Source organism: Pecten maximus, chromosome 5 (genome assembly GCF_902652985.1).
Source record: "Pecten maximus chromosome 5, xPecMax1.1, whole genome shotgun sequence".
Lineage (NCBI taxonomy): Eukaryota > Metazoa > Mollusca > Bivalvia > Pectinida > Pectinidae > Pecten > Pecten maximus.
This window is the reverse complement of record NC_047019.1, coordinates 21991209-22011329: the sequence shown is the minus strand read 5'-3', so window position 1 is coordinate 22011329 and position 20121 is coordinate 21991209. Positions and strand designations below refer to the sequence as shown.

Here is a 20121-nt window from a genome sequence, read left to right as displayed (position 1 = left end):
AAATTTTAGTCACAAAGAATAATATTTTACTTCTGAAGTGGAAATGAATTGTCTTGTACTTAAGCGACAAAAACATGTCTAGACGCAGAAAATATTAACAGTTCGTTTTACAGAGCTTGATTCAACATAAGAGATGGCGGGATTCAAACCTTCTCATGTGTTTGCATCTGTATCAAGTCCTCCAAAGAAACAAATGAAGATTGAAGATATTGATTTTGAAAATATAACTCCTTTAACAAATGTCAAGGTATCGGATCGATTCATTACAGTAAATGCTGTGGGAGAAGTGAGCTTGCCACCTGACAGATGTAAATTAACACTACGGATAAACTCACAGAAAGAAAATGTTGATGAAGTGAAAACCAGCATTACGAGACGCGTTGACTACGTACTTCAGACTCTACACAACCACTCAATAAAGGTATGTTTCTAAACATTTATCGAATACATGGCATTGCAATATTAGAAAAATGTCGGATTAGGCATTCGATCCTTATGTCTTATGGAATATAAGTTCTTTATATTATCTAAGCAGTAATGATATACTGAATACAGATAAAGGTGTACAAATATGAAGTGTGCTATCTGCCCCATTATGTATCTGGAAAAAGAAACCAATCATATATACATGTGCACCATGTGTATTATATTATGCACTCTGTGCACACACTGGCATCAGAGAGAGAGAGAGAGAGAGGGGTGTAATTCAACTAAAAATATTTTCTTTTTAGGAGTCCGATATAAAGATGTACAAAACGATCAGAAGGGTGGAAGGACTATTTTCCATGGAGGCAGAGATTCAAGCTATTTTTGCAGATCAACATAAATGTCAGACGGTTGCCAACCTCTTGGTAGAGAAGCTTGACGAGACAGTAACAGTGTGCCTTCCAGAGTTCTATCATGCTTCTACCACTATGCAAAATCTTAGGTATGACACTTTTAAAAATTATGTTGACATTCATAAATGGCCAGTCACAAGATTTAAATGGAAGAAAAAACTGGCAATGTTATGGGCCATTAGCATCATATATTTTAGCTCTAACAGACCTAGTCAGTGGTAATGATAAGAAAAATGTTAGGAAACTTGAGTGTTATTAGCAAATGCATTTTATTTTCATGTGATGAAAAAGTTTATGATACAGGTTTGACATATTCATGATTCTTCAATATTTTTTTTAAACTTTAAAAGAGTGCCAGCATTTCTGTTTTTTTTTTTTCAGACAACAAGCAAGTTTATTAGCTATTCACAATGCCAAATTGAAAGCCCAGGAAATGGCAAAGTTTGTACATCAGAATATTGGTCAGCCAATCAGTATAGCAGAAGAAGAGACAAAGGAGTGGCAGGGCTCTCAGGAGACACCTGCAGATATTGAGAACACAAAGACAGTCCAACAGCGACTTACTGATAACACAGTTACTGTCTCTTGTAAAGTGTCTGTGCGCTTTGAACTAAAGCCCAAAGTGAAGACAAAAGCAGTTAGATAATCTAGGATTGTTGTAACTTATTTTGAATATTCAAGTGTTTGATGTTAATTGTATTTCTATGTACAATGAATCATCAATATGTGGATTGTAAAAAGACAATGTGCATAGCTGTGCCACACATATTTTGATTGGGGGTGGGGGATGATAAATGATACCATTATTCGTATCATGGCTATATATGCCAGAGTACAAATGCAGAAAAAATACATAACTCTATCAGCTGTTACTTTTCTGCTAAAATTTGGGCTATATACCTTTATGTTACTCCCCAAAATGTTAAACATGTCATGGATCTAGCATCTTTAGGGACCTTTATTTATCATGACTTTCATGACATTTTCCCGATTTTCAGGATTATTGAGATCTGTACTTCCAGTAGACATTTTCATGTTTGCTGCACAAGTGACCAAGTTTTGGAAACCTATTCTGTGATATATTGTTAAAGTGATATGTATATTGGAAATTTTAGTTGGGTTAATATGTATGTAGTGTATGTGCTTATATGTTAAAACTTGAAATATGTATAAATGAAAATGGCTGATGTGTAGACTTTGTCAGTGACGTTAAGATTGTCCATGTCAGTGATGTTAAAATTGTCCATGTCAATGATGTCAAGATTGGCCATGTCAGTGATGTAAAACTTGAAATATGTATAAATGAAAATGGTCGATGTGTAGACTTTGTCAATGATGTTAAGATTGTCCATTAAAGCTGACAATGCTAGTTTGAAGTCTTTAATTGATATAAAACAACAACAAAAACAACTGTTGTAAATGAATAAGTTATTTTCTGGAAATCACAGGACCACAAGCTTTACACTATAATGACACTAGTTCTATATTTTGAAGAAAAAAAAGATATGACCTTATTAAAATACAATTAATTGTTTGAATTATAAGTACAATGTATTTAGAAATAAAATTTGAAGAAAAAATATATTCTCTAATTATATCTGCCTGATTATCACACTCTGTTCTATCTAGAAATAAGCATATTGAAATAATAAAATGGTTAAAATCAATTTATATGTAAAGAGAGGAACTACAGGACCAAATTAAAGGTAGAAAAACACCATGTTTATTTCATAGATGACATATATATGGATTAGGAAAACTAAGTTTTTTCAAACAAGTGACAGAAATAGGTACACTTCTGAATTATAGAGTGGTATGCATCAAAGATCATTTGAGCCGAGAGCAACAGACAATTTTTAGAAATTTTCCGTAAATCTTGAAAATAAGAAGAGCCATTCCTGTAAAATTTAAGGAAACTGAAGGTTTACATTTCAGTTTTGAGTGACCCATGGCCTGAAATTATCCTTAGTTATGTGGTGACCCCGCTCTAAAGTGTTTCAGGTTAAGGATTAATCAATGACAGAACAAACTATTTACAATTGAATTTAATCACATGCGTCTATATGCAGATAATATACACCCATTACATTATTGAGATGAGAAACATTTACATAAAGATAACATTTTCAGGATTACCACAGGTTGAGTCACGGGTATTGGAAGAATCAATAATATGCCTAAACCACAGGTCCTAGCCTCTCTGTCAATACATCCAATATATAATCTTGGATGTATTGACAGACGAGGCTAGGACCTGTGCCTAAACTGATATTGCACAAATGAGTTAAGATGAAACACTTCGGTTATGCTCCTTAGGTTATGTTATAAAAAGACACTATCCCTGTTGCTTTCAGAGGAACGGCACAATTGGAAAAAAATGTTCTAAAATACAGGGAAATGTTGCATGTCATCAAAACCCAATAGAGTGTCCGATCTCAAAGTCCATATAAAATGACAACAACATAGAAAATGAGATGGACACTAAAACGAAAGGAAAGGCAATATTAAAAATAAAGACGACACTTAATCATAAGATTATAAAAAAAAATAGCCAGGCAATATCGAAAACATAGGAGACACAACAGAAAAGAAAATACCAAACAATAGAAAAGAAAACAATAGGACTTATAACTGATAGTCTGTCGTCAAATCCGGGACATGTGAAGGAACAATTACATTATAAACTTTTCAGTCTACGAATGAATACTACTTGTTACGGTTAAGCAAAAGTATCGATCAAATGCAAACGTGAATCTAAAAAAAATTATGTATGACAAAAAAAAATTCAATTTAGCCTTCAACTATTAACGGAACAGATTGGACACCAATACAAATAGAGAAAATAACAAGCATGAAGGAGACACAAATCATCGAGACAGAAAGTAGCTAGAATAAAGAGATAAACCAGCAACCAGAATAAAGAGATAAACCAGCAACCAGAATAAAGAGATCAAACAGCAACCAGAATAAAGAGATAAACCAGCAACCAGAATAAAGATATAAGACAGTAACCAGAATAAAGAGATCAAACAGCAACCAGAATAAAGAGTTAATACAGCAACCAGAATAAAGAGATAAACCAGCAACCAGAATAAAGATATAAACCAGCAACCAGAATAAAGAGATAAACCAGCAACCAGAATAAGGAGATAAACCAGCAACCAGAATAAAGATATAAACCAGCAACCAGAATAAAGAGATAAACCAGCAACCAGAATAAAGAGATCAAACAGCAACCAGAATAAAGAGATAAACCAGCAACCAGAATAAAGATATAAGACAGTAACCAGAATAAAGAGATCAAACAGCAACCAGAATAAAGAGTTAATACAGCAACCAGAATAAAGAGATAAACCAGCAACCAGAATAAAGATATAAACCAGCAACCAGAATAAAGAGATAAACCAGCAACCAGAATAAGGAGATAAACCAGCAACCAGAATAAAGATATAAACCAGCAACCAGAATAAAGAGATAAACCAGCAACCAGAATAAAGAGATAAACCAGCAACCAGAATAAAAAGATAAACCAGCAACCAGAATAAAGAGATCAAACAGCAAATAGAATAAAGAGATAAACCAGTAACCAGAATAAAGATATAAGACAGTAACCAGAATAAAGAGATCAAACAGCAACCAGAATAAAGAGTTAATACAGCAACCAGAATAAGGAGATAAACCAGCAACCAGAATAAAGATATAAACCAGCAACCAGAATAAAGAAACCAGCAACCAGAATAAAGAGATAAACCAGCAACCAGAATAAAGAGATAAACCAGCAACCAGAATAAAAAGATAAACCAGCAACCAGAATAAAGAGATAAACCAGCAACCAGAATAAAGAGTTAAGACAGCAACCAGAATAAAGAGTTAATACAGCAACCAGAATAAGGAGATAAACCAGCAACCAGAATAAAGAGATAAACCAGCAACCAGAATAAAGAGATAAACCAGCAACCAGAATAAAAAGATAAACCAGCAACCAGAATAAAAAGATAAACCAGCAACCAGAATAAAGAGTTAAGACAGCAACCAGAATAAAGATATAAGACAGTAACCAGAATAAAGAGATCAAACAGCAACCAGAATAAAAAGATAAACCAGCAACCAGAATAAAAAGATAAACCAGCAACCAGAATAAAGAGTTAAGACAGCAACCAGAATAAAGATATAAGACAGTAACCAGAATAAAGAGATCAAACAGCAACCAGAATAAAGAGATAAACCAGCAACCAGAATAAAGAGATAAGACGGCAACCAGAATAAAGAGATAAGACAACAACCAGAATAAAGAGATAAACCAGCAACCAGAATAAAAAGATAAACCAGCAACCAGAATAAAGAGATCAAACAGCAACCAGAATAAAGAGGTAAGAAAACAATAGGAATTTAACAACAGAAACAAAACACAAACATGAAGCAAAAATACATCAGGTGTACCAAAACAAAGGTGAGATCGGTATCATGGCCACTTGTATAATTGAAAACTCTTTCGTCAAATAAACAGCCATTTGTAGAAATTACATTTCCTGCCTATGGTACTCCAGTACCTGTTTGGGACTAGCATGGTGAAGATATCAATCAGACGCAAATTAAAAAAAAAAGAGTTATAGCATTTCAGGAAAACTCAATTTCGCCTTCAACCGTTGCATATGTATAACTTCAAATTGCTGAAATTTGACCTTTCTAAATAATGTACAACTTTTCTTCCTGCTTAAAGAATTGTGTCTTAAAAAAGTAAAATGCGGATACAAATTAATGCATTGTTGTCAAATGAAATTATGACTGTTTTGTTTAAAACGCACTTCTAACGATGCAAAGTCTAATGGCGACGATCTTTTTCCCATTGAAAATGTTAGATCGACACAGTTTTATTGGATTTAACAGATTATCAGTATTGCAATGTTGGCTAACTACCCAGTATTTCTAATTAAAACAATTTCGAATGAAGATAAAGTTCTCCAAATGTTGGAAGTTATGAGGATTGATTATCATTAAATAAGAAAAATAACTGCTAACATCTCCCGTTCTATTATCACACTACAGTTGTCACCAATCTTTTACATCTTGCCTGCTTATAAATACCACGGTAACACTCACTACCATTTGTATGATAATTATGGTACTCTTAATTGCACCATAGGTTTTTGACATTTTCTCTGCTTTTCATCCGGGCAACTGTTTAAAAAGCTCATCATATTTCATCAAAATAAAGGATATCTTATTATATTACTATGTACTATTATACTATCATATATTCACAATGATGTCAATTATGGTCATTGGTAAGATACAAGGGAAGTTGCATTTGATCATAAGATTGGTTTATACACAATAATGGACTGAGTATAATAGATTATGAAATCACATTGTCATCCCGACTTATCTATGCAGTATTACATTCGATATAAAACTTTCAGAAACTCTTGTTTCTGTCTCCTTGATGACGTCTCTCCTCTTGTTTCTGTGTCCCTGATGACGTCTCACCTCTTGTTTCTGTGTCCCTCATGACGTCTCTCGTCTAGTTTGCGTGTTCCTGAAGACGTCTCTCCTCTTGTTTCTGTGTCCCTGATGACGTCTCACCTCTTGTTTCTGTGTCCCTGATGACGTCTCTCCTCTTGTTTCTGTGTCCCTGATGACGTCTCACCTCTTGTTTCTGTGTCCCTGATGACGTCTCTCCTCTTGTTTCGGTGTCCCTGATGACGTCTCTCCTCTTGTTTCTGTGTCCCTGATGACGTCTCACCTCTTGTTTCCGTGTCCCTGATGACGTCTCTCCTCTTGTTTCTGTGTCCCTGATGACGTCTCTCCTCTTGTTTCTGTGTCCCTGATGACGTCTCTCCTCTTGTTTCTGTGTCCCCGATGACGTCTCTCGTCTTGTTTCTGTGTCCCTGATGACGTCTCTCCCCTTGTTTCTGTGTCCCTGATGACGTCACTCTTCTTGTTTCTGTGTCCCCGATGACGTCTCTCCTCTTGTTTATGTGTCCCCGATGACGTCTCTCCTCTTGTTTCTGTGTCCCTGAAGACGTCTCTCCTCTTGTTTCTGTGTTCCTGATGACGTCTCTCGTCTAGTTTGTGTGTTCCTGATGACGTCTCACCTCTTGTTTTTGTGTCCCTGATGACGTCTCTCCTTTTGTTTCTGTGTCCCTGATGACGTCTCTCCTTTTGTTTCTGTGTTCCCGATAATGTCTCTCCTCTTGTTCCTGTGTTCCTGATGACGTCTCTCCTCTTGTTTCTGTGTCCCTGATGATGTCTCTCCTCTTGTTTCTGTGTCCCTGATGATGTCTCTCCTCTTGTTTCTGTGTTCCTGATGACGTCTCTCCCCTTGTTTCTGTGTCCCCGATGGCGTCTCTCCTCTTGTTTCTGTGTCCCTGATGACGTCTCACCTCTTGTTTCTGTGTCCCTGATGACGTCTCTCTTCTTGTTTCTGTGTTCCTGATGACGTCTCTCCTCTTGTTTCTGTGTCCCTGAAGACGTCTCTCCTCTTGTTTCTGTGTCCCTGATGACGTCTCTCGTCTTGTTTATGTGTCCCTGATGACGTCTCTCCTCTTGTTTCTGTGTCCCTGAAGACGTCTCTCCTCTTGTGTCTGTGTCCCTGATGACGTCTCTCGTCTGGTTTGTGTGTTCCTGATGACGTCTCACCTCTTGTTTCTGTGTCCCTGATGACGTCTCTCCTCTTGTTTCTGTGTCCCTGATGACGTCTCTCCTCTTGTTTCTGTGTCCCTGATGACGTCTCTCCTCTTGTTTCTGTGTCCCCGATGACGTCTCTCGTCTTGTTTCTGTGTCCCTGATGACGTCTCTCCCCTTGTTTCTGTGTCCCTGATGACGTCTCTCTTCTTGTTTCTGTGTCCCCGATGACGTCTCTCCTCTTGTTTATGTGTCCCCGATGACGTCTCTCCTCTTGTTTCTGTGTCCCTGAAGACGTCTCTCCTCTTGTTTCTGTGTTCCTGATGACGTCTCTCGTCTAGTTTGTGTGTTCCTGATGACGTCTCACCTCTTGTTTTTGTGTCCCTGATGACGTCTCTCCTTTTGTTTCTGTGTCCCTGATGACGTCTCTCCTTTTGTTTCTGTGTTCCCGATAATGTCTCTCCTCTTGTTCCTGTGTTCCTGATGACGTCTCACCTCTTGTTTTTGTGTCCCTGATGACGTCTCTCCTTTTGTTTCTGTGTCCCTGATGACGTCTCTCCTTTTGTTTCTGTGTTCCCGATAATGTCTCTCCTCTTGTTCCTGTGTTCCTGATGACGTCTCTCCTCTTGTTTCTGTGTCCCTGATGATGTCTCTCCTCTTGTTTCTGTGTCCCTGATGATGTCTCTCCTCTTGTTTCTGTGTTCCTGATGACGTCTCTCCCCTTGTTTCTGTGTCCCCGATGGCGTCTCTCCTCTTGTTTCTGTGTCCCTGATGACGTCTCACCTCTTGTTTCTGTGTCCCTGATGACGTCTCTCTTCTTGTTTCTGTGTTCCTGATGACGTCTCTCCTCTTGTTTCTGTGTCCCTGAAGACGTCTCTCCTCTTGTTTCTGTGTCCCTGATGACGTCTCTCGTCTTGTTTCTGTGTCCCTGATGACGTCTCTCCTCTTGTTTCTGTGTCCCCGATGACGTCTCTCGTCTTGTTTCTGTGTCCCTGATGACGTCTCTCCCCTTGTTTCTGTGTCCCTGATGACGTCTCTCTTCTTGTTTCTGTGTCCCCGATGACGTCTCTCCTCTTGTTTATGTGTCCCCGATGACGTCTCTCCTCTTGTTTCTGTGTCCCTGAAGACGTCTCTCCTCTTGTTTCTGTGTTCCTGATGACGTCTCTCGTCTAGTTTGTGTGTTCCTGATGACGTCTCACCTCTTGTTTTTGTGTCCCTGATGACGTCTCTCCTTTTGTTTCTGTGTCCCTGATGACGTCTCTCCTTTTGTTTCTGTGTTCCCGATAATGTCTCTCCTCTTGTTCCTGTGTTCCTGATGACGTCTCTCCTCTTGTTTCTGTGTCCCTGATGATGTCTCTCCTCTTGTTTCTGTGTCCCTGATGATGTCTCTCCTCTTGTTTCTGTGTTCCTGATGACGTCTCTCCCCTTGTTTCTGTGTCCCCGATGGCGTCTCTCCTCTTGTTTCTGTGTCCCTGATGACGTCTCACCTCTTGTTTCTGTGTCCCTGATGACGTCTCTCTTCTTGTTTCTGTGTTCCTGATGACGTCTCTCCTCTTGTTTCTGTGTCCCTGAAGACGTCTCTCCTCTTGTTTCTGTGTCCCTGATGACGTCTCTCGTCTTGTTTATGTGTCCCTGATGACGTCTCTCCTCTTGTTTCTGTGTCCCTGAAGACGTCTCTCCTCTTGTGTCTGTGTCCCTGATGACGTCTCTCGTCTGGTTTGTGTGTTCCTGATGACGTCTCACCTCTTGTTTCTGTGTCCCTGATGACGTCTCTCCTCTTGTTTCTGTGTCCCTGATGACGTCTCTCCTCTTGTTTATGTGTCCCTGATGACGTCTCACCTCTTGTTTCCGTGTCCCTGATGACGTCTCTCCTCTTGTTTCTGTGTCCCTGATGACGTCTCACCTCTTGTTTCTGTGTCCCTGATGACGTCTCTCCTCTTGTTTCTGTGTCCCTGATGACGTCTCTCCTCTTGTTTCTGTGTCCCTGATGACGTCTCACCTCTTGTTTCCGTGTCCCTGATGACGTCTCTCCTCTTGTTTCTCTGTCCCTGATGACGTCTCTCCTCTTGTTTCTGTGTCCCTGATGACGTCTCTCCTCTTGTTTCTGTGTCCCCGATGACGTCTCTCGTCTTGTTTCTGTGTCCCTGATGACGTCTCTCCCCTTGTTTCTGTGTCCCTGATGACGTCTCTCTTCTTGTTTCTGTGTCCCCGATGACGTCTCTCCTCTTGTTTATGTGTCCCCGATGACGTCTCTCCTCTTGTTTCTGTGTCCCTGAAGACGTCTCTCCTCTTGTTTCTGTGTTCCTGATGACGTCTCTCGTCTAGTTTGTGTGTTCCTGATGACGTCTCACCTCTTGTTTTTGTGTCCCTGATGACGTCTCTCCTCTTGTTTCTGTGTCCCTGATGACGTCTCTCCTCTTGTTTCTGTGTTCCCGATGATGTCTCTCCTCTTGTTCCTGTGTTCCTGATGACGTCTCTCCTCTTGTTTCTGTGTCCCTGATGATGTCTCTCCTCTTGTTTCTGTGTCCCTGATGATGTCTCTCCTCTTGTTTCTGTGTTCCTGATGACGTCTCTCCCCTTGTTTCTGTGTCCCCGATGGCGTCTCTCCTCTTGTTTCTGTGTTCCTGATGACGTCTCTCCTCTTGTTTCTGTGTCCCTGATGACGTCTCTCCTCTTGTTTCTGTGTCCCTGATTACGTCTCTCGTCTTGTTTATGTGTCCCTGATGACGTCTCTCCTCTTGTTTCTGTGTCCCTGAAGACGTCTCTCCTCTTGTGTCTGTGTCCCTGATGACGTCTCTCGTCTGGTTTGTGTGTTCCTGATGACGTCTCACCTCTTGTTTCTGTGTCCCTGATGACGTCTCTCCTCTTGTTTCTGTGTCCCTGATGACGTCTCTCCTCTTGTTTATGTGTCCCTGATGACGTCTCTCCTCTTGTTTCTGTGTCCCTGAAGACGTCTCTCCTCTTGTGTCTATGTCCCTGATGACGTCTCTCGTCTAGTTTGTGTGTTCCTGATGACGTCTCACCTCTTGTTTCTGTGTCCCTGATGACGTCTCTCCTCTTGTTTCGGTGTCCCTGATGACGTCTCTCCTCTTGTTTCTGTGTTCCTGATGACGTATCTCCTCTTGTTCCTGTGTTCCTGATGACGGCTCTCCTCTTGTTTCTGTGCCCTGGATGACGTCTCTCCTCTTGTTTCTGTGTCCTGGATGACGTCTCACCTCTTGTTTCCGTGTCCCTGATGACGTCTCTCCTGTTGTTTCTGTGTCTCCTTAATGGTGTCTCTCCTTTGTGTCTGTCTCTCCTCTTGTTTTTGTGTCCCTGATGATGTCTCTCCTCTTGTTTCTGTGTTCCTGATGACGTCTCTCCTCTTGTTTCTGTGTCCCTGATGACGTCTCTCCCCTTGTTTCTGTGTCCCTGATGACGTCTCTCCCCTTGTTTCTGTGTCCCTGATGACGTCTCTCCCCTTGTTTCTGTGTCCCTGATGACGTCTCTCCTCTTGTTTCTGTGTCCCTGATGACGTCTCTCCCCTTGTTTCTGTGTCCCTGATAACATCTCTCCACTTGTTTCTGTGTCCCTGATGACGTCTCTCCTCTTGTTTCTGTGTCCCCGATGACGTCTCTCCTCTTGTTTCTGTGTCCCCGATGACGTCTCTCCCCTTGTTTCTGTGTCCCTGATGACGTCTCTCCCCTTGTTTCTGTGTCCCTGATGACGTCTCTCCCCTTGTTTCTGTGTCCCTGATGACGTCTCTCCCCTTGTTTCTGTGTCCCTGATGACGTCTCTCCCCTTGTTTCTGTCCTTTCTGTCTGTCTCACCTCTTGTTTATGTGTCCCCGATGACGTCTCTCGTCTTGTTTGTGTGTCCCTGGTGACGTCTCTCGTCTTGTTTTTCTGTCCCTGATGACGTCTCTCCTCTTGTTTCTGTGTCCCTGATGACGTCTCTCCTCTTGTTTCTGTGTCCCTGATGACGTCTCTCCTCTTGTTTCTGTGTCCCTGATGACGTCTCTCCTCTTGTTTCTGTGTCCCTGATGACGTCTCTCCTCTTGTTTCTGTGTCCCTGAAGACGTCTCTCCTCTTGTGTCTGTGTCCCTGATGACGTCTCTCGTCTAGTTTGTGTGTTCCTGATGACGTCTCACCTCTTGTTTCTGTGTTCCTGATGACGTCTCTCGTCTAGTTTGTGTGTCCCTGATGACGTCTCTCCTCTTGTTTCTGTGTCCCTGATGACGTCTCACCTCTTGTTTCTGTGTCCCTGATGACGTCTCTCCTCTTGTTTCTGTGTCCCTGATGACGTCTCTCCTCTTGTTTATGTGTCCCTGATGACGTCTCTCGTCTAGTTTGTGTGTCCCTGATGACGTCTCTCCTCTTGTTTCTCTGTCCCTGATGACGTCTCTCCTCTTGTTTCTCTGTCCCTGATGACGTCTCTCCTCTTGTTTCTGTGTCCCTGGTGACGTCTCTCCTCTTGTTTATGTGTCTCTGATGACGTCTCACCTCTTGTTTCTGTCTCCTTGATGACGTCTCTCCTCTTGTTTCTGTATCCCTGATGACGTATCTCGTCTAGTTTGTGTGTCCCTGATGACGTCTCTCGTCTAGTTTGTGTGTCCCTGATGACATCTCTCGTCTAGTTTGTGTGTTCCTGATGACGTCTCTCCTCTTGTTTCTGTGCCCTGGATGACGTCTTTCCTCGTGTTTCTGTGTCCCTGATGACGTCTCTCCTCTTGTTTCTGTGTCCCTGATGACGTCTCTCGTCTAGTTTCTGTGTCCCTGATGACGTCTCTCCTCTTGTTTCTGTGTCCCTGATGACGTCTCACCTCTTGTTTCTGTGTCCCTGATGACGTCTCTCCTCTTGTTTCTGTGTCCCTGATGACGTCTCTCCTCTTGTTTCTGTGTCCCTGATGACGTCTCTCCTCTTGTTTATGTGTCCCCGATGACGTCTCTCCTCTTGTTTCTGTGTCCCTGATGACGTCTCTCGTCTTGTTTATGTGTCCCTGATGACGTCTCTCCTCTTGTTTCTGTGTCCCTGAAGACGTCTCTCCTCTTGTGTCTGTGTCCCTGATGACGTCTCTCGTCTGGTTTGTGTGTTCCTGATGACGTCTCACCTCTTGTTTCTGTGTCCCTGATGACGTCTCTCCTCTTGTTTCTGTGTCCCTGATGACGTCTCTCCTCTTGTTTATGTGTCCCTGATGACGTCTCTCCTCTTGTTTCTGTGTCCCTGAAGACGTCTCTCCTCTTGTGTCTGTGTCCCTGATGACGTCTCTCGTCTAGTTTGTGTGTTCCTGATGACGTCTCACCTCTTGTTTCTATGTCCCTGATGACGTCTCTCCTCTTGTTTCGGTGTCCCTGATGACGTCTCTCCTCTTGTTTCTGTGTTCCTGATGACGTATCTCCTCTTGTTCCTGTGTTCCTGATGACGGCTCTCCTCTTGTTTCTGTGCCCTGGATGACGTCTCTCCTCTTGTTTCTGTGTCCTGGATGACGTCTCACCTCTTGTTTCCGTGTCCCTGATGACGTCTCTCCTGTTGTTTCTGTGTCTCCTTAATGGTGTCTCTCATTTGTGTCTGTCTCTCCTCTTGTTTTTGTGTCCCTGATGATGTCTCTCCTCTTGTTTCTGTGTTCCTGATGACGTCTCTCCTCTTGTTTCTGTGTCCCTGATGACGTCTCTCCCCTTGTTTCTGTGTCCTGATGACGTCTCACCTCTTGTTCTTTGTCCCTGAGTGACGTCTCTCCTGTGTTTCTGTGTCTCCTGAAAATGGTGTACTGTCCTTTCTCTGTCTCCCTCTTGGTTTCGTGTCCCTGATGAACAGTCTCTCCATCTTGTTCGTGTGTCCCTGATGAACCTCTCTCCTCTTGTTTCTGTGTCCCTGATGACGTCTCTCTCTTGTTTCTGTGTCCCGATGACGTCTCTCCCTTTGTTTCTGTGTCCCCTGATGACGTCTCTCCCCTTGTTTCTGTGTCCCTGATGACGTCTCTCCCCTTGTTTCTGTGTCCCTGATGACGTCTCTCCCCTTGTTTCTGTGTCCCTGATGACGTCTCTCCTTTTGTTTCTGTGTCCCTGATGACGTCTCTCCTTTTGTTTCTGTGTCCCTGATGACGTCTCTCCTCTTTGTTTCTGTGTCCCTGATGACGTCTCTCCTCTTGTTTCTGTGTCCCTGATGACGTCTCTCGTCTAGTTTGTGTGTCCCTGATGATGTCTCTCGTCTAGTTTCTGTGTCCTGGATGACGTCTCTCCTGTTGTTTCTATGTCCCTGATGACGTCTCACCTCTTGTTTCTTTGTCCCTGTTGACGTCTCTCCTGTTGTTTCTGTGTCTCCTTAATGGTGTCTGTCCTTTCTGTCTGTCTCACCTCTTGTTTCTGTGTCCCTGATGACGTCTCTCGTCTAGTTTGTGTGTTCCTGATGACGTCTCACCTCTTGTTTCTGTGTCCCTGATGACGTCTCTCCTCTTGTTCCTGTGTCCCTGATGACGTCTCTCGTCTAGTTTGTGTGTTCCTGATGACGTCTCACCTCTTGTTTCTTTGTCCCTGATGACGTCTCTCCTGTTGTTTCTGTGTCTCCTTAATGGTGTCTGTCCTTTCTGTCTGTCTCACCTCTTGTTTATGTGTCCCCGATGACGTCTCTCGTCTTGTTTGTGTGTCCCTGATGACGTCTCTCGTCTTGTTTTTCTGTCCCTGATGACGTCTCTCCTCTTGTTTCTGTGTCCCTGATGACGTCTCTCCTCTTGTTTATGTGTCCCCGATGACGTCTCTCCTCTTGTTTCTGTGTCCCTGATGACGTCTCTCGTCTTGTTTATGTGTCCCTGATGACGTCTCTCCTCTTGTTTCTGTGTCCCTGAAGACGTCTCTCCTCTTGTGTCTGTGTCCCTGATGACGTCTCTCGTCTGGTTTGTGTGTTCCTGATGACGTCTCACCTCTTGTTTCTGTGTCCCTGATGACGTCTCTCCTCTTGTTTCTGTGTCCCTGATGACGTCTCTCCTCTTGTTTCTGTGTCCCTGATGACGTCTCTCCTCTTGTTTCTGTGTCCCTGAAGACGTCTCTCCTCTTGTGTCTGTGTCCCTGATGACGTCTCTCGTCTAGTTTGTGTGTTCCTGATGACGTCTCACCTCTTGTTTCTGTGTCCCTGATGACGTCTCTCCTCTTGTTTCGGTGTCCCTGATGACGTCTCTCCTCTTGTTTCTGTGTCCCTGATGACGTCTCTCCTCTTGTTTCTGTGTTCCTGATGACGTCCTCTCCTCTTGTTTCTGTGTGCCCTGATGACGTCCTCTCTTTCCTCTCCTTTGTTTATGTGTCCCTGATGACGTCTCATCCACCTCTTGTTTCTGTGTCTCCTTATGGTCTCTCTTGTCCTCTTGTTTCTGTAGTCCCTGATGATCCTCTCTCTGTTTGTGTGTTCCTGATGACGTCTCTCTCTGTTTTGTGTCCCTGATGACTCTCTCCGTCTAGTTTGTGTGTCCCTGATGACGTCTCTCCTCTTGTTTCTGTGCCCTGGATGACGTCTTTCCTCTTGTTTCTGTGTCCCTGAATGACGTCCTCTCTTTCTGTGTTCCTGACGCTCTCCCTTTTTCAATGCCCTGATGCGCTCTCCCCTTGTTTCTTTGTCTCCTGATGACTCTCTCCCTTGTTTCTGTGTCCCTGATGACGTTCTCCCCTCTTTTCTTCCCTGCGTCTTTCTGTGGTCTCCTGATGGACGTCTCTCCCTTTGTCTTTTCTGTGTTTATTTAGTCTTTGTCTCTCCCTTGTTTCTGTGTTCTGATGACGCTCTCCTCTTTGTTTCCGGTTCCTGATGACGTCTCTCCCTTTGTTTCTTGTGTCCCTGATAGTCTCTCCTTTTGTTTCTGTGTCCCTGATGAGTCTCTCTTTTGTTTTCTGTGTCCCTGAATGCGTCTCACTCTTTGTTTCGTGTCCCTGATGAGTCTCTCGTCTTGTTTCTGTGTCCCTGATGAGTCTCTCTTGTTGTTTCCCTTGGTTCCTGATGACTTCTCTCTTTTTGTTTCTGTGTCCCTGATGACGTCTCTCCTCTTTTTTTCTTGTCCCTGTGTAAACGTCCTCCTTTGTTTCTGGTCTCCTGATGTAGTCCTCGTCTTTCGCTTGTTTTCCTGTGTTCCTGATGATGTCTCTCTGTTGTGTGTCCCGATGCGTTCTCCTGTTCTGTGTCCTGAGAGCTTCTCCCTTGTTTCCTTGTGTCCTGATGACGTCTCTCTTTTTGTGTTCCTGATGACTCTCCCTTGTGTTTCTGTGTCTGATGACGTCTCTCTCGTTTTGTTCTCCTTTGGTGGTCTCTGTTGTCTCTCGTCTTGTTTCTGGTCCCTGATGTAATCTCTCGTTTGTTTCCTATGTCCTGATGTACGTCTCGTCTGTTTGTTCTTGTCCCTGATGTACGTCTCACCTCTTTTTTTGTGTCCTGTGACGTCTCTCCTGTGTTATTTCTCCGTTCCTATGGTCCTTACTTGTTCCCGTCTGTGAGTTTCTCTTGTTTGTGGGTGTATCTATTTTGTGTCCCTGATGGTCTCTCTTCTGTTTGTGTGTCCTCTGTTGACGTGCTCATCGCTCTTGTTTCTGTGTCCCGACTACTTCTCTGTTAGTTTTTCTGTTCCCTTGACGTCTTCAGTCTATGTTTTGTGTCCTGTGACGTCTCACTCTTGTTTTCTTTTTTCAATGATGAGTTCTCCTTTGTTTCTGTGTCCCTGATGACGTCTCTCCTCTTGTTTCTGTGTCCCTGATGACGTCTCTCCTCTTGTTTATGTGTCCCCGATGACGTCTCTCGTCTAGTTTGTGTGTCCCTGATGACGTCTCTCCTCTTGTTTCTCTGTCCCTGATGACGTCTCTCCTCTTGTTTCTGTGTCCCTGATGACGTCTCTCCTCTTGTTTCTGTGTCCCTGATGACGTCTCTCCTCTTGTTTATGTGTCTCTGATGACGTCTCACCTCTTGTTTCTGTCTCCTTGATGACTTCTCTCCTCTTGTTTCTGTATCCCTGATGACGTATCTCGTCTAGTTTGTGTGTCCCTGATGACGTCTCTCGTCTAGTTTGTGTGTCCCTGATGACATCTCTCGTCTAGTTTGTGTGTTCCTGATGACGTCTCTCCTCTTGTTTCTGTGCCCTGGATGACGTCTTTCCTCGTGTTTCTGTGCCCTTGATGACGTCTCTACTTTTGTTTCTCTGTCTCATTAATGATGTCGCTCCTCTTGTTTCTTTGTCTCCTTCATGGTGTATCTCCTCTTGTTTCTTTGTCTCCTTAATGATGTCTCCCCTCTTATTTCTGTGTCTTCTTGGTTCCTGATGACGTCTCTCCTTTTGCCTCTGTGTATCTATGATGATTTATTTTGTTTCCCCGGTTCCTGATGTTGTCTCTCCTTTTGTTTCCCCGGTTCCTGATGATGTCTCTCCCTTTGTTTTCTTGGTTCCTGATGTAAACTCTCCTTTTGTTTCCCTGGTTCCTGATGTTGTCTCTCTTTTTGTTTCCCTGGTTCCTAATGATCTCACTCCTTTTGTTGCCCAGGTTCCTGATGTTGTTTCTTCTTTTGTTTCCCTGGTTCCTGATGATGTCTCTCTTTTGATTCCCTGGTTCCTGATGATGTCTCTCTTTTGTTTCCCTGGTTCCTGATGATGTCTCTCTTTTTGTTTCCCTGGTTCCTGATGATGTCTCTTTTTTTGTTTCCTTGGTTCCTGATGTAAACTCTCCTTTTGTTTCCTTGGTTCCTGATGTAATCTCTCTTTTTGTTTCCTTGGTTCCTGATGATGTCTCTCTTTTTGATTCCCTGGTTCCTGATGATGTCTCTCTTTTTGTTTCCTTGGTTCCTGATGTAATCTCTCTTTTTGTTTCCCTGGTTTCTGATGTTGTTTCTCTCGTTTTGTTTCCCTGGTACATGATGTCTCTCGTTTTGTTTCCCTGGTTCCTGATGTAATCTCTCCTTTTGTTTCCATGGTTCCTGATGTAATCTCTCTTTTTGTTTCCTTGGTTCCTGATGTAATCTCTCTTTTTGTTTCCTTGGTTCCTGATGTTATGTCTCCTTTTATTTCCACTGTTCCCGTTGTTGTTTCTCTTGTTTTGTTGTATGTATTTGTTCCTTGGTTTTTATGCTGTTGTCCATCTGTTGCTGTGTCATCGGCCTTCGGTAGTTGCACGCCTTTTGTGGTTTTTAGTTTTTGTTTAGGGTAATGTTTTTGTATTGGTGCCCTTGTATATTGTCATTTTTTAATTATTATTTCCTATTTTAATCCATGCCATCAAGTAAAATTAATTGATAAGTTCATGGAAGTTTATAAACCCATGTTTCCATTTTAGTGACGGAGAGGAATTACGTTTAAAACATTACAAACAGAAAGGGTCACACACGCCCTTACAGACTTAGCTGGGCTACAAGGATATCCATTGTTCTTGTTTCACTGACCATTATATTCATATTTGTTCTTTGAACCTATGAAAACCATATCAGTGTTTCTCTGGCGAATTAAATTCCAAGGTTGCGACAGATGAAAATAAGTTATGAATACGAGTATATGTTTGTGTGAAAATAACATTCTAGACTAGCTACCTAACCTAATAACAACCTGTCGTGGCAGATGACTAAGCAGAGAGGATATCATTTGTCAACACCATCGATGAAATTCTAGTATTTTACGATGATGTCAACGTAACATCTCAAAAGTGTCAAATACTTTATCTGATTATGCAATGTTTGTCACAGCAACAACATAAAACTGTGAACGGGATTTTAATTCTCTGTACAATGAATACAATTGTGTGGTAGTTTTGAAAGAGGTCACATGTTTAAATGGTAAGCGCATTTTGATATGCAGTTCGGACATTGAAGAATGGTAATATACATATGTATATGATATACGTGCCGAAATTCGATGGTTGTAATATCGTGTAACATTATGAATGGGGCGTTTGCTGCCTGTAAAAGAGAAGACGACCCTTATTTGATCACCCGACGTATCGGGATAGTCGTAAATCAAATTACTCATTTTCACCCAAATTCATTTATTTTCACCAAACATGCACGGTGAATCAGATATGAAAAAGGAATAAAAATAAAAATACGACATTCCTACAGACTAACGTAACACGGGTCCTGTAACAATAAACCAGCACGACTATTTTATTGTTCGTGCGGGTAATTGAACCGAGAAACGAACTACAGTTTCAGCATAATACACACTGAGATTTTTTATTTTCGAAATTATTGAAAATGAATCAAACAAACATGTTAAATTATTTATAGCTGGTTACCATTAGACAAAGAGCAGGAGAGTCCATTATCAGACAGTATCTAAAAACCCCATCAAATTGCAAATGACACATAACATATTCTTAATTAGCATAAACAAACCATAGGAGGCAAAATCAATAAAACACAGACAAATATGGATAATACTATTCCAATGACAATAAGACAAAGTGTTACGAAAGATTAAACATTCTTTGTTTCATTGACGTAACCCAATATATCATTATAGCAATAGTGGTCAAATATAAACAATAACAATATATCAAAATCATAGCTGATATAGTTATATTGAAATCATGTCGCATGAGGAATATTAAGAAACAAAAAAAAAAATATATAGAAACAGTGAAATAATGCTGGCGATCGTAGACATTGCCAATAATCTTCACCAAACTACATACAATGTATCTTGAAACCATATACATAATCAACATCTATCAGGGAAAGTGTGATATTTGAAGCAAGCCATTGGATATCTCCTCAACTACGACGCATTTTGTTGGGTAAGAATACATGCTACTATCAAGAAATATAAAATTGAACTCATAAGATTTCAAATACAGTTTGAGCGTTAAGTTATTTTTGCCACGTTGTAACTACATATCGAGATAAGCGGCAGGTCAAGAAGATGCACTAATGCCCTTGGTTTCAAGTTGAAACTATATACGGTACAAAGAACATTCATATGAATTGGCAGGACCTGTAACGATATACGCAACCTACTTTATGTTTGTAAAACAACTAGACAGTAACAGGAGGGACACAACTTGTTGTCATAGGTTGCCATCAAACGTAGAAAAAAATATTGTAAACCAGGAATTCAATCGGTCTCAATGTATTTTTTCTTGGCCATAGTGATCTTCTTTGTTTTATTTCACTAACTCTCCTCCACCTCGTTCACAGCTATATTGCATCGCAGTTCCCCCTTCATGGAAAGAAGGCTTCATTGAAAAGAAAAGATCGAGGCTATGGACAAGTTTCGAAGTCGCCATCGTGCTCTCTGGGAGATAATCTGTTCCAATGTGAAACTCGTTAAGATCTATACCAGTAAGGGTATGTCTGGAGGTTCGTGGTAACCTGATTGTGAGAGCGTGGCACTACCTGTATTTTACCTAGATTTACATTGTGGGTTTAGTCGATGAAGAAGAAGATACTTACCCCACCGGATCACTTGGTCTTTGTACCTTTTCAAGTCCAATCCCAGATACATACACAAAATAAATCCTAGTCACTGAAGTACAGGGTGTTGCCAAGGTGGTGAAAGAAACAGCAACCAGCAGAAAATAATTCTATAGATAAAACAGCCAGAAAATCAATCATTATCCTATGAGTTGCACGCGATCACATTATCTAATGGCTAATATATGTTGCAGGTAATTATTATCTTTGCTTCTTCTTATTGATATGAACTCCCCCTCTCCCTTCTATATCTAAACATGTG

General features: G+C 41.9%; 2 protein-coding genes across 2 annotated transcripts; one reads left to right on the top strand and one right to left on the bottom strand.

The window, feature by feature from the left end:
- The first annotated feature begins 56 nt into the window (after nt 1–56).
- LOC117327510 (interleukin-1 receptor-associated kinase 1-binding protein 1-like) lies at nt 57–2332 on the top strand. Its single transcript, XM_033884540.1, has 3 exons — nt 57–421; nt 732–928; nt 1221–2332. Exons 1-3 carry the CDS (start codon nt 134–136, stop codon nt 1483–1485), a joined length of 750 nt encoding a protein of 249 aa, XP_033740431.1. The 5' UTR covers nt 57–133; the 3' UTR covers nt 1486–2332.
- Nucleotides 2333–15010: 12678 nt separating this feature from the next.
- On the bottom strand, nt 15011–17370 carry LOC117328363 (trichohyalin-like). Its single transcript, XM_033885889.1, has 2 exons — nt 16930–17370; nt 15011–15778 (listed from the first exon to the last, which is right to left on the bottom strand). The coding sequence occupies exons 1-2, from the start codon at nt 17368–17370 to the stop codon at nt 15011–15013; spliced, it is 1209 nt and encodes a 402-aa protein (XP_033741780.1).
- Nucleotides 17371–20121: the final 2751 nt, after the last annotated feature.

Excerpts from the sequence above, each read along its gene's own strand:
- LOC117327510 (XM_033884540.1), top strand. The coding sequence starts at position 134 with ATGGCGGGATTCAAACCTTCTCATGTGTTTGCATCTGTATCAAGTCCT. Across the intron at positions 422-731 it reads TACACAACCACTCAATAAAG|GAGTCCGATATAAAGATGTA; the intron begins GTATGTTTCTAA and ends TTTTCTTTTTAG. Across the intron at positions 929-1,220 it reads ACCACTATGCAAAATCTTAG|ACAACAAGCAAGTTTATTAG; the intron begins GTATGACACTTT and ends TTTTTTTTTCAG.
- LOC117328363 (XM_033885889.1), bottom strand. The coding sequence starts at position 17,370 with ATGGAAACAAAAGGAGAGATTACATCAGGAACCAGGGAAACAAAACGA. Across the intron at positions 15,779-16,929 it reads GAACCTGGGCAACAAAAGGA|GAAACAAACGAGAGATTACA; the intron begins GTGAGATCATTA and ends ATCAGGACATAG.